Here is a 22,905-nt window from a genome sequence, read left to right as displayed (position 1 = left end):
CATGTCATCTCATTTATCTCAGAGGAGGTTAGTTGGAAGTTACAGCCACACTAATGGGAGGGTAGCTGCAACCTCAGGCCTTGATCTGGGATAGAGGTGTTATGACTTACTATTTGCCTATTAGCCATGTGGAAACTGAACATGAAATTTGCATTATTAAATAAATACATTTACAAAGGACTACAGGTGCCCTGTTTATAATACTTATGTCGAGCCCTGAGGCGCCGTCGCATGCTCCTAATTTTATCAGGGTGGTCCCGTCGTATGCACCAGAACCGGCGTCTCAGGGACTCCAGGCCCCTCCTGATGCCAAAATGTCTGTAAGATACAAGTTTGTACACCAGGAGTCAGGGGGTGGTCCTTCTTGCCTTCTCAACATAAAATCATTTGGCAGTCACATTGTAGAGACACACAACACTGATGATGGGGGGGGGGGGGGGGGGGGGGACATGACATTGATACAGGTGATGTCATTGAGGTGGACATGAGGACAGAGAGTACCATTTGTGTGCAGTATTGTTGGGAAGTGAGATTATTTTTCCTTTCTAGTACATTGATTCTATTAATGAATGTGGGTGTGCACATACTGATTACCCTTGAATGCAGACTACAGTTAGTGCTTACATTGCTAAGGGAGCTCTTATATGTGTAGCTACAGGAGGGGGACCTGATAGGCCAGGACCGGGGGGGGGGGGGGGAGCAACAGTTACCTTTGTAACATGTCTCTTATATGACTCCAGGCTCTTATCGAGACAGTCCTGGGAGGCAGGTGGTGGTGGTGCATAAATAGTACCCGCGGGTGCTTTAGGCACAGCTCAATCAGACATAGATTTTCTGCAAGGCTGAAATTAGGCTGCTGGGAAACAGACATGTTTATCAGGGAATAACCGTTGGAAAACGTGCATCGCCTTATATGGAAGCCCATGCGTGATGGACGTCCTTACATGCACAGTTCCATATATGGACAGGTCAGCATGTGGACGTTCAGGCACATATAATGGGTCCACATGTGGACAACCGTCACGCATGGACGTCCATGACGTAAATGTACCATCGTCACGCGTGCAGAGTCTTATCTGGATGAGTACATGTTCACATGTGCGGACCTTCCTTATATGGATCTTTATCAAGTGTGCGAACCTCTTCATATATACAAAATAAAATATGTTCCTTATATTTCCCATAGCTATATGTTCCGCAAGTACAGTGCATGTAGTTGCGGACATCCAGGTATGGGAAATATAGAAAAAAAAATTCATAGTGATAAAGTTTCTCACAGAACTGCCGAAGGACGTCCCTCTTACAGGCCCGCCGTCCTTCAACGGGCCTAGTAAGATGGACGTCCGTCAGCAATTCAGCAAGAAACACATCCTTCTTACTGTACTTTGCACTTATGAATGTTCCTTATATTTCCTGTACCTGGATGTGCACAACTACATGTGGAACAACCAAGTACATCAGAGAAGTCCAAAGTATAGTAATAAGGACGTCTTTCTTGTAGAACATTGATATGGGCAAATACAGTGAATGTTTTAGGGACGTCCTTTCGCGATTCTGGAAGATGGGCGTCCTTTTTACTATACTTTGGGCGTCCCTGATTTGGGCGTTTCACACTGCGATAATGGAATGTCTAAGGATGTCCATACTATTTTTTTGATTATACCTACCTGATTTTGGCCGACTTCACGAGGACGCCCTAATTCGTACTTGGACAACCTTTCGAAAATGCCCCTCCATATCACCGTGAACATTTCATCACATGACACCTCATCACATATTCAAGCTAAATGTATTCAAATTATATGCATGGAAGACTTGCAGGAAATGGGGGTGGGGGTGGGCATTGCCCGCACACATTCATACTGTTCTTTTGCACATAAATATGAGCCTTGCTAAAACTTCTTACACATAAAATGTTCATGTGCCTCATATTTAGGTGCAGAAAAGCAGCATTTTCATCACTTTAATCTGCCACTTCATCACGCAACACCTTCCACCGCAGACATTTCATCATGTATTCAGGCTAAATGCATTCAAATTATGTGTGTGGAAAACTTGCAGCAATGGGGAGGGGGGGGGGGGGGGGGGAAGCATGCTGATAATCACAGCTTCTTTGTGTGCATGTCCAAAAGGAAACTGTAAATGCCAGCTCACATTGGCACCTGTTGTTTTGGACCCAAATATGAGCCTTGCTAAATACTGAAGCCACACATCCCTGATTTTCTTTCCTGTTTTATTTACACAGGTCTCCAAGATGTTACCTTGCTTTCTCCCCTCGCCCCATTCCCATCCTCCCCCTCTCCAATCCAGTTGTGATATGTGGTATATAATTGCCAGCTGGTGATGAACTTTTACAGTTTTGATCTTTTATCCCTTTGTGCGCAAGTTTTCACACACATATGTGTGCGTTATGTAATATGCATTATTTAAAATGAAACTATCTTTGCTCAATTTGCCACACAAGTTTTCTGCATGTATAATTTATGTACATTTAGCTTTCTGTACCTGATGACGTATCAGGTGATGAAAATGCTGTTGCATCTAAATTTGAAAATTTTGTATGTAAGAAGTTTAGGTGCAAAAGAACAGATGTGGATGTATGCTGGCATGGCCTCCCCCCTTCCCCCAATTTGCCACAAGTTTTCCATTCGTATAATTTTAATACATTTAGCTTCATTATATGATGAAATGGCCACGGTGATGAAGTATCACGTGATGAAATATCACCAAACTTCATCTCTTTCCAGTCCCCCCAACTTGTGGTCTGGTGTCTCACCTGTTCTTCTCCTCTCCCTGCTCCAACGAGTCCACAATTTCTCTCTCTCTCTTCCTTTCTCCCTGCCTACAATCCTTTCAACCTGGCTTTGCTGATAGTGGCAGCAAGTAACATACACTGTTGCCGCCGACCTAGGAATCTTTCCTTTGCTGAGTTCAGTCCCTGCAGAAACAGGAAGTTATGGGGGGGGGGGGGGAGCAGAGAGAAACATGGCAGAGGGAAGGCTCCAGGGCTGGGAGTGGGCAGTGTACTGGTAAAGTCAGGTTACATCACAGACAGGAAGAAAGAGAAATGTTGGACCTGCAATGGGGGTGGGGTGGAGATGGGAGGTGATTGAGAGGGATGGTGGCATAGCAAACTTTACCCAAAACAAAACGAAATATCAGATGGTTTAGTGGCAGAGCTGGGGATTTACTGACAGGCAGATGATCAAAACCCCCACTCTGTTCCAAACAGCGCTGTATAAATAGCGCTTGAACAGCGTGGGGAATTAAAGCTAGTAGCATGAAAATTTTGGCATGCTATTAGCTCTGATTACAGGCCCCATGGCACAACCCTCCTGCAAAAGTTGATTGACAGGTCTGGGCTGTCAAAAAAAGAAAGCCTGGACTTGTTAAATAGTAATACGAGGGACTGGAGGTCCGGTGGACCTCTAGAACCTCCTACCCTCCCCTACACACAAGGGTTGGAGGTCCAGTGGACCTCCATCCCCCCAACACAAGGGGCTGGAGATGAGGCGGTCTTCCAGCCCCCTGCCCTCCCCATGCAAAACAATTTCCAAGTAGGCACCACCCTCACCCGTCCTGGTGGTCTAGTGTCCTCCCATGCCCCCTTCATACCTTTGTGAAGCAGGAGGGAGTAGTACTCCCTCCTCCTGTAAGCGCCACGTTTAAAATGGCAGCGCCCTGCCCGGTGCAGCCTGGGATGCATTGGGCGAGGCTTCAGTATCATAAAAGGGAGTTTCTCCCTTATATGGTATTGAAGCCCCGCCTGGCAAACCCAGTATGCACCGGGTGGGGCACCACCATTTTGAAAGCAGCGCTCACAAGAGAGGGGAGTACTGCTACCTCCTCCTGCTTTACAAAGGTATTGGGGGGGGGGGGGCAATAGGCCACCAGGGCGAGTAGAGGTGGTGCCCACTGGGCCACCAGGGAAACTTTTGAACAGGGGGGCTGGGGGATGGAGGTCCAGTGGACCTCCAGCTCCTTTTCTATGGGGAGGATGAGGGCCCTTTAAGCATGCAAATGCATGCTGGATAGGGCTTTCCATTCCTCCTCAATGCTCTGCAAATCCTAATGCCAGCTCCAAGCTGGCTTAGGGTTTGCTGCGAGAGCAGTGTCAATGTTTGGCATGCTGCCTGCTGAGCATTGGGGAGGAATACCTAATGCCCTGTTTAGCATGCATTTGCATGCTACTTGCGCTCAGAGCCAGCAAGCTCATTGTTACACGCATTTGCCTGCTCTGATCATAGGGCAAAGGCAAACGTGGGTGCTAGTCCGGCGTTAATGGCCTCTAGCACACGTTTTTGCCTTTGATCATTGGCCTATGAATCCTTTGAAAGCCCTGACCACATGCCACTGCTTTACATATTGTAACTTGAGTAAAATTTTATAATATTCTAACTGCTTGTTTATCTTGTATAATTTTCCACAATATATAAATAATAAATTAATTTACCTGTCTTTGACTTCTAGATACTCAATTTGCTTGTATAAGAAATATATTTCTGCAGTTTTCTTTCAATTGTTATTTTCTTTCACAAATTGTAAGTGGAACTTAAATTCCCTTTTACTAAAGCTTAGCACATGCTAACAGACATTAGCGTGTACTAAGTGGCACTTTGCCAATACATATAAAAAGGATACGCAACATTTAGTGTGTGCTAATCTCAGCATGCACTAAACTTTAGGAAAAGGGCCTCTAAATGTCTGTGTGATATTTTTCTGACAATTTTGAATAATATATGTTGTTCTTTAAAACAGTCTCATTTTGAGAAATGTTTACTAAAGTGATAATAGTATAAAAATGATTTGTTCCTCCTCCTCCCCGCCCCCCAAGTAAAACTTGCAAACTTGACCAGCGCTCTTTTTCAGGACTTTTAACTCGTATTAAAAAGTGGAGAGGGACTGTCTTTCGATCAGGAGACATAACCTTTGTAAAAATTCAAGGATTGGGTCCAAACATGGACTTGGCACTAGTCTACTGCAAAAGATCTTCATCAGAGAACGGTCAGGTTGTTTTCAGGAAGGTCAAAGTTGAAAAGCACTATGGATAATCATAGCTTTCACTTCTTTCGTTATTAAGAATATTTTAAAAGTATAAATTGCCTTTCTGTAGGAGTATGCTCAAACATTCAGTAAAAAACAAATATCCCCCAAGCTTCTAAAAGCATCCTATTACCCTTGTCTTGTGTAAAAGTGCTGAGAGAACTTTCATCTCCTTACATCCCTTAACAGGACTCCTGCTGGTCAGTTTTTGTATCTTGCTATGGCAGCTGTGAACAGATACACAACTGATTGTTCATGTGTGATATAGATCTGATTGGAATATGCCTACTAATTGGTTTGAGAACTAGATATAGACAATGCTTTCTTATAGGGGTTGTGCAGATAGGCCCAGTCACAGACTTAATTCTGCTTGACAGCACATTAGCAACATCTCAAGAGTAATTATCCAAGTGAAGTTTTCCCACAGCTGAATGGAGAGCTTCAAAAGTTTTCCTAATCTATATTTGAAATATGATGTTCCCACAAGAGCGGAATCCCTCCTCCCCCAGCCCATTAAATGTGCAGTTTGCTGGGTTTACTTACTGTGTGTTGAGCACTTTGAAAATACAAATGCTGATTACAGAATTAGAAATTATGCAAGATTTGGGTCCTTACTTTAGAAATAGTGACTAAGGAAAGGGGTTTTATTGTTTAAAAGTGGGTATCTGGCTGTTCTTCATGGATACTGAAAAGAAATATTTGCTCACACAGAAGGCAGTCAGTTTATATTAAGATTACCAGATGTTCCTGATTTTTAGAGATTGTCCTTAATTTGGGTTGAATCTCTCTGATATCAGTATCTGTGGTGATCCTTTGTTCCTAATTTAGTGGGGACAGAAGATGCAAGATTTCTGTTGCTCTTTAATCAGTGGCCTATCCTACCTGCACTGCCCTCTCCTCTGGTTTCATCATGTGTACCTTTTCCTGCTAGCAGCAGGAATGTCATTTAATAGTACACCAGCTTTCTCAGCTTCATGGGGCCAATCCTGTAGCATAATCCACAAAATCTACAGGATCAGCATGGCTCATAACATTGGACTTGCTATTAAGCACCCATCCTGTTGCTGGATAAGGCAAGACAAAAGGCCTAGAGGGCAGGTTGTACTGGCCAGAGGAGATCACAACCCCAGCCCAGATACACCTGAGATTAGAAGTGGACAGACAGGTCGATGTACCAAACGCTCATCACCTTGTATCAGATAAAAGGGGCAAAAGTTGAAAAACATATAACCACCTTGGAGCCAACATCATATTAAATAAGTGTTCCCTAGCCCACAAAGATAAGGGATAGGTGGACTACATTTGCAGTTTAGCAGAAGTGTCGTCCAAAAGTCGCTGAACATTGTGAGTGTATAAAGTGGAGACTAAGGGTAGATAAATGCCTACGTATTTTAAAGCTTTCTCTGTAAGGGAAAGGGGCCTACCAAAGAGGACTGCACACTAAGGATCACCGGAAGAGCCATCGATTTAGTCAGGTTCAAGCTAAATCCTGATAATTGCCCAAACTCCAGTACCTATGCTAATAGATGTTCTAGGGAAGGTCGGGGTGTCAGGGAGAAGGGGTTCAAAAGCTGTATGGCATTTGGAGGGAAGGGGAGGAGAAGCTGTGTGGGATTCAGGGGAAGGGGAGGAGAAGCTGGATGGGACTCAAGTAGGGAAGGGACATATTTCAAAACAAGTATATTCTGCATACAATTCAAGGTTCTCTCCTACCATGATAGTCTTCACGCATAGACTCCGGAGGGTTAAGTTTAAGCCACACTGCTTCCCTGATCCTCTCCTAAGGTACTGCAGCTTGGCGTAGAATGGAGTTTGCTTCTCTCTGGACCACCCTCCTGGAAGCTTCTATACTTGGGGCCTCACTGGATCTACACTGTCTCAGGGCTTTAACCTTCCTTCCCTCTGAGTCCCACCCTTCTGACTCAGGACCTGATTTGGCAGTTTAGCGTCACATGCTGTAAGGTGGTTATAGTTTATTTAAAATTTGCTATACCACTAATACTAACTAGCGGGTCTCAGTAGTTTATAATAATTAAAATCAATATTCAAAAGGAAAAGAACTACAATTGTTGATAGGAAAGATACACATCCAGCAGATAAGCAACCTGACAGTAAACAGACTAATGAGAAGAAAAGATGGGTAAGAAGAGGGTAAGGACTTTTAAATAGGACCAAAAGGCAGCAGCAACAGTGCCCAATCCCACAGCAACAATCTAGGTGAGAGCCTGCACCTTCAGTGAGGAAGTGTTCTTAGGGATACCTGCCACTATACCACTCACTCCCTCACAAGCGGTAAAGGAGCAGAAGCTGGATGGGACTTAAGGAAAGGGGGAGCAGAAACTGGATGGAATTCAGGGGAGGGAGGAAGAGGAACAAAGACAAAGATGGATGGGACATGAAAAAACTGGGACTTAGTGGTTAAGTGGGAGAGTGTTGAAGGGCAGAGCAGTGAATTATGGTTGGGAGAAACTGGGAATTTTGAAGAAATAGGGGAAGGTGTTAAGGAATGGAAATTTGGAGGTGATAGGTATGAATGGGGATGGCTAGCTGAATTGGGTGTATGAATGAGGGTGTGAAATAGAGGTAAGAGAATGGGGATAAAGAATGGGAAGAAGCTGAGACATGGTGTAAAGGACTGGAGCATGGATGAAAAGCATTAAAGATAATGGGGGTGCTATGAAAAGGTGTGAGAGAGGAAGGAGATGGGTCTTTAAAGGGGTTGAGTGAGGTTGGAAATGGGTTTATAAAGATGTTGAAGGCCAGGCAATAGGAGATGGGGTAGAGGATAAGAGACAGAATGGCCTGGAGACTAGGAAAGGAAGAAGAGATAGGAATGGAACTGGAGCTGGTAAAAGGATGAGAGGCAGTGGAAGGTAGATGAGGACTGAGAGACAAAGAAGTGGGTGAAATATAGAAAGGGGATAAAAGAGCGAGGAAGAAGAAAGAAAGATAGAAGGGCAATAGGATTGTTGGAGAGAGGATGAGAGCGATATGGGAGAAGCCAGTAGGTACATGAGAGATGAAAAGGAGGTTAAGAAGGACTAGAGGGTGAGAGAAAGGGAGAATGAGAGGTAAAAAAATCATTTATGGGTGGATATAGAGGCAGAGAAAAGTGAAAAAAATCGAAATCAAAAAGAAAGATCAGGGCCAAATGGATGTTGAGAAGGAAGGGAAGAAGGACAAGAGGAAAGAGAAGAAATGGAAAGACCAACCTGAAAAAGAATTTAGGAGACAACCAACACAAAAAGTGGAGCAGATTGGGATCAATCCTATTAGAAAAGTTCCTAGACAACAAAGGTAGTCCATTTTGGGAAATGTAAATCTTTTGTATTTTCACATTTAACGGAGTACAATTTAAAAGGCATTTCTGTTTCTTCTTCACCGGTATTGCATGGCTTATTAAGCCTGGTTTTCTTGGGGGTCTCCATTTCATTTTTTGTCTGCATATTTTTTTGTGTTTCCTTTTCTGTGTTTGATGAAAGTTCATATTCTGCATGTGTGACCATAGGCACGGACTCCGTGGGTGCTGTGGTTGCTCGAGCACCCCCAATATTTTACGGACCGGAAGTTCCCTTCCAGCCCAGCCAGAATTTTAAAACTACTACTACTACTACCCTCCGAGTTCCAAGGCCACCCCTCCCTCCGAGTCCGAGTTCCAAGGCCCCCCTCCCTCCCTCCGTCCGAATTTTAAAAGCCCTCTTCTTACCTCGCGTCAGTGAAAAGCGTGCACTGCAGGCTCGTCGGCGCTTCAGCCTTCCCTTCTGTCTCTCGGTTTTGGTCCCGCCCTCATTTCCTGTTTCCGCAAGGGGGGACTAGAGCTGAGAGACAGAAGGGAAGGCTGAAGTGCCGACGAGCCTGCAGTGCAAGCTTTTCACTGACGCGAGGTAAGAAGAGGGCTTTTAAAATTCGGACGGATGGAGGGAGGGGGGCCTTGGAACTCGAAGGGAGGGAGGAAAAGGGGGGGGAGAGAGGGAGGGGGGGAGAGAGGGGGGGAGAGAGGGAGGGAGGGAAAGGGAAGAGAGAGGGAGGATGGGGGGCCTTGGAACTTGGAGAGAGGGAGGGAGGGAGGAGGGCCTTGGAACTCGAAGGGAGGGGGGCCTTGGAACTCAGAGGGAGGGAAAGGAGAGAGAGGGGGGACGGAGAGAGAGAAGGGGGAGGGAGGGCGGGCGGGGGAGGGACTGGAACTCTGAGGGAGGGAGAGGGGGGCTGGAATGTGGAGGGAGGGGGCGGAGGGGAGATGCATGCAAAAAGGCACGATAAGCGCCATCTAAAATTTATTGAAAGACCCAACATAGGTTATGTTGCGGCAAATGCCTACCTCAGGGGTCGTAGGTATAGAATTCAAGTTCTTAAAACTTATTTCTTCAAATGTCACATTCAATATGAACACAATTACATTAGTTCTATAATGTGATACTGTGGTCAGCCAAGAATATGAGACCAACGTTTGATCTTCGAGTAAAGCTAAATCAGGAGATAAAGCAGAAACCCTAATCACTAAAAGAATATCATCTGCATAACAGAAGATGCTAATTCCATAGCCTTATATAATTGTGAGAAGCAGATTTAAGAAAGTGTTAAAAAAATATGGGATAAAGGGCCGAGCCTTGTGGCACTCCACAGTCTACTTCAAGGGGCCTTGAAGTCTTTGACTGAGAAGTAACAGCAAAAGACCTATTGCATGTAGACATTGAGAAAGGAGGTTATGATCTAATAAGTCGAGTGCTGAGGTTAAATCTATTGATATTGCTAGGGCAACAGTCAATATCAAGTAAACCAGCACTTAGACTTACAAAGTTTAAGACTCATTTTCAAAGCAGTTAGACTTACATAGAAACCTATATAACTTTGTAAGTCTTTGAAAATATGCCTCCACGTAACTTTGTAAGTCTAAGTGCATTGAAAATACACCTTTATATAGTAACCTATGGAACTCTGTAAATGTATGTGCTTTGAAAATATGCCTCTTAGTAAGACAGTCAGTATTATGGCCCACCCTAAAGTCTGTTTGCCAGGATGAAAAACATTGGTACTTTCAATAACATTTGCCAATTGCTCAAGCACCACTTGTTCTACTTCTTTATCTAAAAATTTCAAATTTGAGACAGGTCTATAATTCTGAGTATTTGAAATATCGGAAGATGAAGCTTTGAAAATAGGAAGAACTAAGGATTGTTTCCAGCCAATAGGCATAATACCAGTGGATAAACTTTGAGTAATCATCTGTAACAACAATGGTAACAAACTGTGTGTAGAGGTTTTAATTTAAGGAGATGGAATAGGATCTAACACAAATGTTTTCATCACAGAAAGAAGCTTGGATAATGAAGTCAAAGAGATTGAAGGAATGCCATTGAACTTTAGGCACAATCTCCGTTTCCATTTCTGAAGCCTTACAAGGATTTAGTACGATGGATCCATCTATAGAAAGATTAAGGACTAAATTCAGTAAATGGTGCCCAATTTGGGTGCTGAAAAAAATGTGTGCTGAGCACTATTCTGTAAATGATGCTCTGAGTTGGGTGCCATTTATAGGCTAGCGCATAGTTCTGGGATCTGTGCCCAGCTTGTAGGTGCGAGAATTTACATCAACTGAGCCCTGGTGTAAATCCCTGTACATAAATTAGGCACAGATCCCCTAAATTCTATAATAGTGTGTGCATCTTCAGTGAATGCCCCTGACCCGCCATGCCCCCTTTTCAGTTGCTCTCTAAAGAATTTACACATGCATCTTTATAGAATAGTGCTTAGCAAGATGAATGTGTAAATCCAAATTGTTGCCAATTATTGGCACTAACAGGCTCATTACTTAAAACACGCGATTAAGGATGCCACTTTTGACCTAAAATAGTCCCCTAATGAATCCACAGAGGGTAAATTTGAAAAGGAAAGAGTTTTTGTTTTATTTTTTTGCTACCTGCAAGATTTTTGACTAGGGAGAATAGTTACTGAGCTCTATTATCACTCTCTTGCAGTAATTTATAGTAATAAATTATCTTGGCCAAGCTTATTTCATTATTATAAAATCACTGTAACTTTTTGCAGTGAGTAAGGTCATCAGTACGATACATAGCAGATGACTTAGTAGATGACAGCAGAAAAAGACCTGCACCATCCAGTCTGCCCAACAAGATAAACTCACATGTGCCATTTTTTGTGTATACCTTACCTTGATTTGTACCTGTCTTTTTCATGGCACAGACTGTATAAGTCTGCCCAGCACTATCCCCGCCCCCCAACCACCCGCTCCGCCTCCCACCACCGGCTCTGGCACAGAACATATAAGTCTGCCCAGCACTATCCCTGCCTCCCAACCACCAGCCCTGCCTCCCACCACCAGCTAAGCTTCTGGGGATACTTCTGCTAATTTTTTAGATGTAAGCTCTTTTGAGCAGGGACTGTTTCTCTCCGTGTCAGGTGTTCAGCGCTGCGTGCGTCTGGTAGCGCTTTACAAACGCTAATAATAATAATAACGTTGTGGGTTTTTTTTGTTTATTTAGAAGTCTAAGACCTTTATGATACCAACCATTATGCTTATGCCTAACCTGTAGTCTCTCTTTCAATGGTGCAATTTTGTTCATTTTTTTCCTGCAGCACATACAGTGGTGGAAATAAGTATTTGATCCCTTGCTGATTTTGTAAGTTTGCCCACTGACAAAGACATGAGCAGCCCATAATTGAAGGGTAGGTTATTGGTAACAGTGAGAGATAGCACATCACAAATTAAATCCGGAAAATCACATTGTGGAAAGTATATGAATTTATTTGCATTCTGCAGAGGGAAATAAGTATTTGATCCCCCACCAACCAGTAAGAGATCTGGCCCCTACAGACCAGGTAGATGCTCCAAATCAACTCGTTACCTGCATGACAGACAGCTGTCGGCAATGGTCACCTGTATGAAAGACACCTGTCCACAGACTCAGTGAATCAGTCAGACTCTAACCTCTACAAAATGGCCAAGAGCAAGGAGCTGTCTAAGGATGTCAGGGACAAGATCATACACCTGCACAAGGCTGGAATGGGCTACAAAACCATCAGTAAGACGCTGGGCGAGAAGGAGACAACTGTTGGTGCCATAGTAAGAAAATGGAAGAAGTACAAAATGACTGTCAATCGACAAAGATCTGGGGCTCCATGCAAAATCTCACCTCGTGGGGTATCCTTGATCATGAGGAAGGTTAGAAATCAGCCTACAACTACAAGGGGGGAACTTGTCAATGATCTCAAGGCAGCTGGGACCACTGTCACCACGAAAACCATTGGTAACACATTACGACATAACGGATTGCAATCCTGCAGTGCCCGCAAGGTCCCCCTGCTCCGGAAGGCACATGTGACGGCCCGTCTGAAGTTTGCCAGTGAACACCTGGATGATGCCGAGAGTGATTGGGAGAAGGTGCTGTGGTCAGATGAGACAAAAATTGAGCTCTTTGGCATGAACTCAACTCGCCGTGTTTGGAGGAAGAGAAATGCTGCCTATGACCCAAAGAACACCGTCCCCACTGTCAAGCATGGAGGTAGAAATGTTATGTTTTGGGGGTGTTTCTCTGCTAAGGGCACAGGACTACTTCACCGCATCAATGGGAGAATGGATGGGGCCATGTACCGTACAATTCTGAGTGACAACCTCCTTCCCTCCGCCAGGGCCTTAAAAATGGGTCGTGGCTGGGTCTTCCAGCACGACAATGACCCAAAACATACAGCCAAGGCAACAAAGGAGTGGCTCAGGAAGAAGCACATTAGGGTCATGGAGTGGCCTAGCCAGTCACCAGACCTTAATCCCATTGAAAACTTATGGAGGGAGCTGAAGATGCGAGTTGCCAAGCGACAGCCCAGAACTCTTAATGATTTAGAGCTGATCTGCAAAGAGGAGTGGACCAAAATTCCTCCTGACATGTGTGCAAACCTCATCATCAACTACAGAAGAGGTCTGACCGCTGTGCTTGCCAACAAGGGTTTTGCCACCAAGTATTAGGTCTTGTTTGCCAGAGGGATTAAATACTTATTTCCCTCTGCAGAATGCAAATAAATTCATATACTTTCCACAATGTGATTTTCCGGATTTAATTTGTGATGTGCTATCTCTCACTGTTACCAATAACCTACCCTTCAATTATGGGCTGCTCATGTCTTTGTCAGTGGGCAAACTTACAAAATCAGCAAGGGATCAAATACTTATTTCCACCACTGTAGATCCAAGCAATTGTCTGTTCCTCTAAAGATTTTTGTAAAAAATCATCTAAAAATTCCTTAAATAAAGGAGACCTGTTGTCCTGAATCAATTTTATGTAAGCTTCTGATGTAGCTTTCCCTATCATCCATGTGTTTCTAGATAACTTTGGGTCAAACAAAAATATGATTAAATAGAGATCAGTCCAAGAAAAAGGGACTATATAAAAAATGTAATAATCTGTATTTACTACAAGGATCAGAAATAATAGAATACAACGTGTGTCCGCTGGCATGGGCAGAAGTAAGAACCCATTGTTTTACTCCTAAATTCCATATGAAAGATTTAAAATACTGAGTATATGCAATAGAAACATCGTCAAAATGAACTTTGAAATCACTTAGGAGGGTCTTTTACTAAAACTTAGCTCGACTTATCTACAGCAGGGCCCATTTTATTCCTTTGGGGTCTGCTGCAGATAACTTGAGCTAAGCATTAGTAAAAGACCCCCCCCTAGAGTAATAACATTCAGGAAGAAATAACTAATTCAGCAGTGGTCTGGAAGATATTATCCCAGATACTTACTGACAGACCAGGTGGACTATAGAATAAAGCTAAGTAAACCTGGTTAGGTGCTAAAAATTTCTATCTTGTTTATTTTGCTGTCTACAGAAGACTGCTGCCAGAGATAAGCAAATTTGTGTTGTCTATGGAGCCACATGAACTTTATTTCCTCTGCTACCCAAATGTCTGCATATGTGCTTCTTAGAGATGTTCATTCATTAACATAGCTTAAAGAATGTTGTGCAAAATCAATTTAGTGCATACTGACCTTTAAATTTGCATATAACCAATTTGTGTGTCAAAAGGTTCTAATACATGTAAATGTTTTTTTTTTTTCATAAAACAAATATCTGGAGAAAGGTGCCCCAAAGTTGGGAAAAACTAAAGAAAAAAAATATCTAAAAATGAATCTGAAATTTATCACCTGTGCACATCCCTGGTGCTCATATATCTGTGACTAAGGAAAGCTGAATTTCTCTGACTGCACAGGGAGAGTTTATTCCTTAAATCAGTACTCACTGAAAGATGCAGCAGCATGCCACAATTGCAGATGCTTTTAGTAATTTTCTGGTTAGTTTCCCCCCTCCACCCAATCCAAATTCTGGGAACTGACACCGCCTACTCCTTGATATGCTGTCCTCACTTGGATTTCACGGCTCTGTTCTTTCCTGGTTTTCTTCTTAACTCTTCCATCTTTCTTATAGTGTATACTCTGGTGGATCCTCCTCCACTATCAGTTGATGTACCTCAGGGATCTGCCCTGAGACCTCTTCTTTTCTCTATTTATACGTCTACCCTTGGCACTCTGATCTCATCCCATGGTTTTTAGTATCACCTTTACACTGATGACTCCCAGGTCTACCTCTCCACACCAGAAATTGCAGCAGGAATCCAGGCCAAAATATCAGCCTGCGTGTCTGACATTGCTGCCTGGATGTCTCACCGCCATCTGAAACTAAACATGACCAAGATTGAGCTTCTTATCTTTCCCCCTAAACCAACCTCTCCTCTTCCCCCATTCTCTTTCTCTGTGGATAACACTCTCATCCTCCCTGTCTCATCAGCTCGTAACCCTGGGGTTATCTGCGACTCTTCTCTGCATATATTCAACAGACTGCTAAAACCTGTTGTTTCTCTATATCACCAAAATGCACCCTTTCCTTTCTGAGCACACTAAAAGGACCCTTATTTACACTCTTATCATCTCTCACTTAGATTATTGCAACTTGCTTCTCACAAGTCTCCCACTAAGCCATCTCTCTCCCCTTCAATCTGTTCACAATTCTGCTGCATGACGTTTTCCGCCAGTGTCACTATGCTCATATTAGCCCTCTCCTCGAGTCACTTCATTGGCTCCCTATCCGTTGCCGCATACAGTTCAAACTCCTCTTATTGACTTACAAGTGCATTCACTCTGCAGCTCCTCAGTACTTCTCATCTCTCCCTACACTCCTCCCTGGGAACTCCGTTCACTGGGTAAATCTCTCTTATCTGCAACCTTCTCTTCCACTGCTAACTCCAGACTCCATTCCTTTTATCTTTCTGCACCATATGCCTGGAGTAGACTTCCTGAGCCAGTATGTCAAGCTCATCTCTGGCTGTCTTCAAATCTAGTCTAAAAGCCCACCTTTTTGATGCTGCTTTTAAATCCTAACCCTTAGTCACTTGTTCAGTACCCATGTTTTATCATTCCCACCTTAGTAATTCCCTTATCCCTTATTTGTCCTGTTTGTCTGTACTAATTAGATTGTAAGCTCCCTTCGAGCAGGGACTGTCTCGTCATGTCCAGTGTACAGCGCTGCGTACGTCTAGTAGCGCTATAGTAATGATGAGTAGTAGTAGTAATAGTAGTAGAGTTTGAATTTGAAATGCTAAAACCTATAAAATTCCAATATATCATCATGAAAAGTTTCAGCTTAGACACACCATGAAATTTGCACTTGTTTTCAATTGTCATCAGGACCTGTATGATATATGGTTTTAATCATAATGTATATTTTTATTTATTTCAGATCCGAAGCAAAATTTGACTCTGGCTCAGGTATGTTAAAATCTGCATTGTACTATTACATTGAGTAGAGAGATGAGGTAGCCGTGTTAGTCCACTTTTAAAGGTAATCAATAGAAATAGAATGAAATAAAACATAGAAAAGAAAATAAGATGATACCTTTTTTATTGGACTTAATACATTTTTTGATTAGCTTTCGAAGGTAGTCCTTCTTCATCAGATCAGAAAATTCTATTGATTACTGTTACATTGAATGTGCCATACTCATAGTTAAGACTGCTCCTCTCATACTAGTAAGTAAGCAAAGTAAGAGGAATAATTATTAAGGTATGGTTGAAGTTGGGCTTTTACAACACCGTAGTTTACTGTAGGAGGCACTAACTTGCAGTATCTCAGTACCTCAGGTTAGTGACTCCCACAGTACATGAATAACGCAGCTTGTGATCAACCTCGCAAGCTGCATTCTTTATACTTCCTGGGAGCATCTTAAAGGGGCTGGACATTATAATCTTCTCCCCTTGCTTCCCCCCTCATCACATCCCCCTCCCAAAGATTTCCCCATTACAATCTTCCCCCTTTGCCCCACTGACCACCACCTTTCTACAGGCCCCTCTGGGCCAACCTGTTGAAATGCCTGATGTCTAGGGTTTCCAGGTCAGGTGTGATTCCTGGGTTGCTCCTTGCCCCTGCCAGTGCTGGGTTCAAATGGCACTGGCAACCCCTAATGCTAGTCTCATGGTACTACTGCTAGTGTTCAAACTGCTGTATAAGAGTGTTATATGGCAGCTTGACACCTAATGGTACCTTGACACTAAAGCGACTGAGGATCGCTTCTGACCCAGAAACCCTAGAAACCATGCATTTCAACAGGTAGTCCCAGAGATGTCTTTGGTGGGGGAAAGGGGATTATTTTAGAGGAATGGTTATGATAGGGGGCCTTCAGGAGGGGGAATATGTTTGGTGAAAGAGGGAAGGGAAAGAAGATTCTTTGTAGTGCCTGGCTTCTTTAAGATGTGGAGAATCAGGCAACGGGTGAGTGGTCCATGATCAGGAAATAGGACACCAGCTTTGAGCTGGCATTTACTTTTCCAGGAATAACGCAGCTTGCAATGTTCCCCACAGCTGATTTATTATGTATTCCACAGTAAATAACTACCCTCCCTAAAACTAAATAATTTCTAGTCAATATACTGGGACAAATTTCCTTGTAATAGTCAAATTGATCATAAAATGATTCCTTACAAAGACTATTATGTGTATATTTTAATTACTTGCTATCTTGCACAGATTAATCCTAAGTGAAAAAATATAAGAAAATAGAAAAAAACTAAATAATGATACTTTTATATGAAACTTTCATTAATTATGCAGAGACGTGAAAATGTTTGTTTGAACAAGTAGGAAAAGTCTACAGAGACAAGGTTTTGGGACCACTTTTCAAAATAGGGCCTACTTGGATTTTCTGTCCCTGCATGACTCACAAATACCCACTGTATTTGACTTCACACCGCTTTGATAACTTTCTGACTTGCAGGTAGTATATAAGAAACTAAATAAGAATAGTAATAATAATAATCAATACTATTTAGCTGACAGCAGTCAACGTTTCTTTAAATGCTGATCGCCACTGGCTAAATTAAACCCAGATACAATGCTAGGCCATATCCAGCACCAACACTGACTATCCAGGTCACAGACCTGGAAGTGATGCGAGTGTCGACTGACATTCAATGCTGCTGTTACCCTCATAGCTAACTGGACAAAGACAGGACTGCTTTGTATGTGGGCCTCTGGTTAGGTATGCGGGCCCTGGCAGTAAATATCGCTGGTACCCACATGATTCGAATTATTCTTCCCAATGTGCATCACTTTACATTTGCCCACATTAAATTTCATCTGTCATTTGGATGCCCAGTCTGCCAATTTCCTAAGATCTTCCTGTAATTTTTCACAGTCCACCTGTATTTTAACAACCTTGAATAGTTTTGTGTCATCTGCAAATTTAATCCGCTCACTTGTCATTCTGATTCCAGGTCATTTGTAACTATATAAAATAGCACCGGTCCCAGTACAGATCCCCGCAGCACTCCACAGTTCACCCTCCTCCATTGAGAGAAATGGCCATTTAACCCTACTTTCTGCTTTCTGTCCAATAACCAATTCCTAATCCACATCAGAACATTGCTTCCAATCCCATGACTCTTTCATTTTCTCAGGAGTCTCTCAAGAGTAACTTTGTCAAAAGCTTTCTGAAAATCTAGATACACTACATACTACATCAAGAAGCTCAGCTTTATCCACATGTTTATTCACATCTTCAAAGAAATGAAGCAAATTGGTGAGGCAAGACTTCCCTTGGTTAAACCCCTGGAACTCTTTTTAAAAATCGGCATCAGATTGGCTACCCTCCAATCTTCAGGTACTACAGACAATTTAACAACAGATTACAGATTACTAACAGCATTTTAGCAATTTCGAGTTCTTTCAGTACCCTTAAATGCATGCCATCCGGTCCAGGTGATTTATTACACTTTAATTTGTCGATTTAGCTCAATACATCTTCCAGGTTCACCAAGATTTCTTTCAGTTCCTCTGTATCATCACCCTTGAAAACTATTTCTGGTACAGGTAGATCTCTTACATCTTCTTCTGTAAATACTACTACTACTACTTATCATTTCTATAGTGCTACTAAATACTAAAGCAAAGAATTCATTCATTTTCTCTGCTATGGTCTTGTCCTCCCTGAATGCCCCCTTTAGCTCCTTCATGATGTAATGGTCCCATGGATTCCCTCGCAGGCTTTTTGCTTCTGATGTACCTGAAAAAGTTGTTACTGTGAGTTTTTGTCTGTTTGGCAAGTTTCTCTTCATATTTTCTTTTAGCCTTCTTTATCAATACTTTGTATCTAACTTGCCAGTGCTTATGTTGCTTCTTATTTTCTTCATTTGGGTCCTTTTTCCATTCTTTGAAGGACATTCTTTTAGTTCTAATAGCCTCTTTCACATCACCTTTTAACTATGCTGGTTGTCGTTTTCTCTTCTTTCCACCTTTGTAAATATGTGGAATGCATCTGTTCTCGGCTTCCAAGATGGTAATGTCCATGCCTGATTTAATGTCCTAACCTTTGCATCCGATTCTTTTAGCTTATTTTTAACCATTTTCCTTATTTTATCTTAGTCACCTTTTCGAAAATTAAATGCTGCTACAGTAGATTTCCTTTGTGGCTTCATTTCAGATAGTAGCTGAAACTTGATTATGTTATGATCACTGTTTCCCAGCAGATCCAACACCATTACCTCCTACACTCCAGCAAGGACTAGATTTAAAATGGCTCCACCTCTTGTCAGTTCCTGGACCAGTTGCTCCAAGAAGAAGTCATTTATTACATCTAGGAATTTTATCTCCCTGTCGCTCCCCATAGACAATCTCACCACCCTGATTCTCAAACTCACACACAACACCATCCACACCCCATTTAGACTCCCTCACCTCAGCCCTACCTCTTCTAACCCCCCCCCCCCCCCCAAATACCTATATAGCTAGTTGTTGTGTGAATTCATTACAGAGTAAACATCCAGGAACCTATGCCACAAAGCCACATACCAATGCTTATCCCTATGTGGCATGTGACAATAAGCCTGGATCTTGAAAAGGGCAAGCTCTCTCATATTTGTCAGCCATTGGAGTAGTGGAGGTGGCTCCTCTGATACCCAGTAGGACGAAATCAATTTTTTAATCAACAAGGTTGCATTAAATAAAAAAATATCTCTGTGATACAGATAAGCCCTGCGCATCCAGAGACTCCTGGGAGCCCAAAATCAAGGAAGCATAATCCCATTCAAAGGTGCGTCGCACAACCTGTGCTAACACAGTTAGTGCTTGGCTCCAAATTACAAGGGTATCACACTCCAGAAAAGAAAGTATCACATGTTTGCATTTAAGGCATATCCCAATCTCTCCAGAGTCCCAGGCCTGCCCCCTTCTTCCTGGATAGATATGCTCTGTGGAGAATTTTATATTGGATTTCCTGCAGTGGCACCGATTTTGTAAATGCACTCAGGGTGATAAAAAAAAGTCTGAGACTTGCCTTTCAGTACAGAGCTGTCCTAGGTCCCTCCTCCAGAGTTCCCATAGTCTGTGTATTCTCTCCAGAGGTAAAGTTGCCTTCAGGGCTTTATACCAAAAAGACAGCTTGTTAAAAGCAGTCGGTGTCATAATCAACAATTGGTCTAAAGGGCCAAAGTCCCAGTTATTGACATATTGTCGGGATGGTGTGCCCCAGTAGTGTCGTACCTGGAGATAAGAAAAAAAGTGTTTGTGGGAGAGATACCACTCATCCTGGATCTGTGAAAAAGAGGGGAAAGAGCCTGTTCCCAACTCCGCAATACTAGCCAGAGATCTATACCCCCCAGTGGTCCAGTCCCTAAGACAGAGTATCCCCAACTTCCCGGAAAATTGGCGTTATCCTCCAGTGTAAGAAAAAGGGATGCCTCTGGACTTTTCCCCTGTCTCCTTCGCCACCACTTCTATTCTCAATGTAATGGCTCTAAAAAATGAACCTTGTGCTGAAAAACTCAAGTTCTTCTATCCTGGTCATGCAGAAGGTTAATAAGCCCAAATGGAGCACTCCATTCTTATACCCAACCAGGGGGAACATTTTTTTCCATTCCATTAACTGCCTCATATATCCATCAAAGTAGAGCAGCTTACATTGTATAACTGAATATCAGGAACATTGAGTCCACCCTGAAATTTATCCTGTATTAACTTGGCCATCCCAAGCCTAGGCGATTTTGCTTTCCATAGAAATTTGGATATGATTGATCAAAATTTCTTTTCATCCCTGCACAGCAACCAGAGAGGCATGGTTTGCATAGGATACAATAATTTCGGTACCATAACCATTTTCACCAATGCTAACCAGCCTATCAAAGACAAGGGGAGGTCCTGCCATTTTTGGCAGAGCTTACTAATAACATCCAGGTTACGCTGCACATTAGTACTATAAACTATTGCTGGGTTAACACTCAAATAGACACCTAAGTACCTCACAGATGTGGTAGATGGGGGAATAGACAAGGTCCTCTGCCAAGGGGCATCTGAGTCCCCTGCCAATGCCAGCAACTGATTTTTCACAGTTAACCTGTAATCCTGATATACGCCTAAATTCTTTAACAATAGCCAGGGTTGAGTCCAAATCTTTATTCGCTTGTTCCAAACAGAGTAGTATATCATCAGCAAATAAACTAATTTTACATTCCTTCCCTCCTGAGAATACCCCGAACAGCTGCTGTAGATCAGATCTTGATGTCCAAGGGTTCTATAGCTAAAAGAAACAAAAGAGGGGAAATCGGACAGCCCTGGTGTGTGCCTCTCTGCAGTACAAATGGCAAAGATAGGCTCCCATTCACTAACAGATGAACAAAGTGTCTGGTATATAAAGCCTGCACCCAGCCCACAAATCGTCCATGAAACCCATAATTGCCCAGCGCTCAAAATAGATATTCCCAAGATATACTATCAAACGCATTCCCCATATTGAGCTTCACAATTGCTGAAGTCCCCCCATTCCTTCGGTGATCATGAATTGCCGCCGGACCTTTCATGAGGCACGTAGATGTGTAGCGATCTTGTACGAAGCCTACCTGATCAGAACGTATTAACAAAGATAAATACCCATTTAAGTGTCTAGCCAAAGTGGCTGCTAAAATCTTAACATCTTGATTCAAAAGGGAAATAGGCCTATATGTGCTCATCTGTATCCAATTCTTCCCTGGTTTTGGTATCAACACCACATGAACTACATTGTCTTTAACCTGATCCCCATCCAGCACCAGGGCATTACACATAGTGCTCAATGGGCCAGCCAGCAGATCCTGTAAAATACGGTAATATTTCGGGCTGAGTTCGTCGGGGCAGGGAGCCTTGGTAAGTTGCAACTGCTTAATAGTTAATGTGATCTCCTCTTTGGTCATTGGGGTGTTCAGAGCCTGAAGCTGCTCCTCCCCTAGTTGAGGTAAGGCCAGATCTTGAAAAAACTGTGCAAGGACATCCCTATCGAGATCCCTTTTACCATACAATGACTCATAAAATACCAGAAATTGCTCAACTATCTGATTCTCCTGAGAAAATACCTTCCCCCGAGTATCTTTTATGGTCATGATCACCTGTTTCTTGGGGCCCGCACCAAATTAGCTAAGAGCTTCCCAGTCCGTCCACCCATTGGTATAGTTTATAGCATTGTTAATACAAAGATTGTGTAGCTTTTTGATGTAAAATAACATCTATCTGGTGTCTGACATCTCCCAATTTAGCCCTGGTGGTAGTGTCCATATGTTGAATATGCCAGGGGCGTAGCCACGGGTGGGCCTGGACGGGCCCAGGTCCACCCACTTTCCCTCCAGGCCACCCATCCAAATCCTTCATCGCTGTCGCTGCCTTTTCTCCCGCGGCTCCAGGGAACGGCCGTCCGGGAGGCAGCGATCAGCGTTGCCTGTCAGTGCCTGCCCTGAAATTGTGCTTCTCTTCTCCCCAGGCTTCGCCCCGCTCTTTTCTTCGCTCGTCGCGCAGCGCTGCGCTGCTATTCAAACAGGCAGCTCTGCTCCTCTCTGCCGCGTCCATCCGGCCCTACTAAACAGGAAGTGCATCAGAGGGCCGGATTTGTGGTTGGTTGGGGGGGGGGGGGAGAGAGAGGAAAGGGAAGGGATACTTTTGCCAGAGAAAGACTTGTAGGAGGAAGGGGATTAGAGGGAACTGGGAAGGAAGAGAGCTGCTGGAGATGGGAGGAAAAGGAGGAGGGGATCAGGATAGAAGGGAGAGAGCTGCTGGACATAGGAGGAAGGGGCTGGAGAGCTTCTGGACAAGGGAGGGAAGGGAGAGAGCTGCTGGACATGGGAGGAAGAGGAGGAGGGGACTGAATGGAAGGGAGAGAGCTGCTGGACATGGGAGGGAGAGGAGGAAGGGGTTGGAGAGCTGCTGGACAAGCTAGGAAGAGGAAGAAGGGACTGGAGGAAAGGGGGAGAGCTTCTGGACATGGGAGGAAGAGGAGGAGGGGACTGGATGGAAGGGAGAAAGCTGCTAGACATGGGAGGGAGAGGAGGAAGGGGTTGGAGA

At 43.4% G+C, this 22,905-nt stretch overlaps 1 protein-coding gene across 6 annotated transcripts in view; it reads left to right on the top strand.

Annotated features, from left to right (window-relative positions):
* The window catches only part of MSRB3 (methionine sulfoxide reductase B3), a 254,166-nt gene that overhangs the window by 179,257 nt on the left and 52,004 nt on the right, over positions 1-22,905 (top strand). For all 6 annotated transcript variants that reach the window (XM_030216947.1, XM_030216945.1, XM_030216944.1 and 3 more), the window contains one exon: positions 15,793-15,821. In XM_030216947.1, coding sequence (XP_030072807.1) covers positions 15,793-15,821 — 29 coding nt within the window. The remainder of the gene's footprint in view (positions 1-15,792; positions 15,822-22,905) is intronic.

Source organism: Microcaecilia unicolor, chromosome 10 (genome assembly GCF_901765095.1).
Source record: "Microcaecilia unicolor chromosome 10, aMicUni1.1, whole genome shotgun sequence".
NCBI lineage: Eukaryota > Metazoa > Chordata > Amphibia > Gymnophiona > Siphonopidae > Microcaecilia > Microcaecilia unicolor.
Note: the sequence above shows the minus strand (reverse complement) of the source record. Positions and strands in the feature narration are given on the sequence as shown.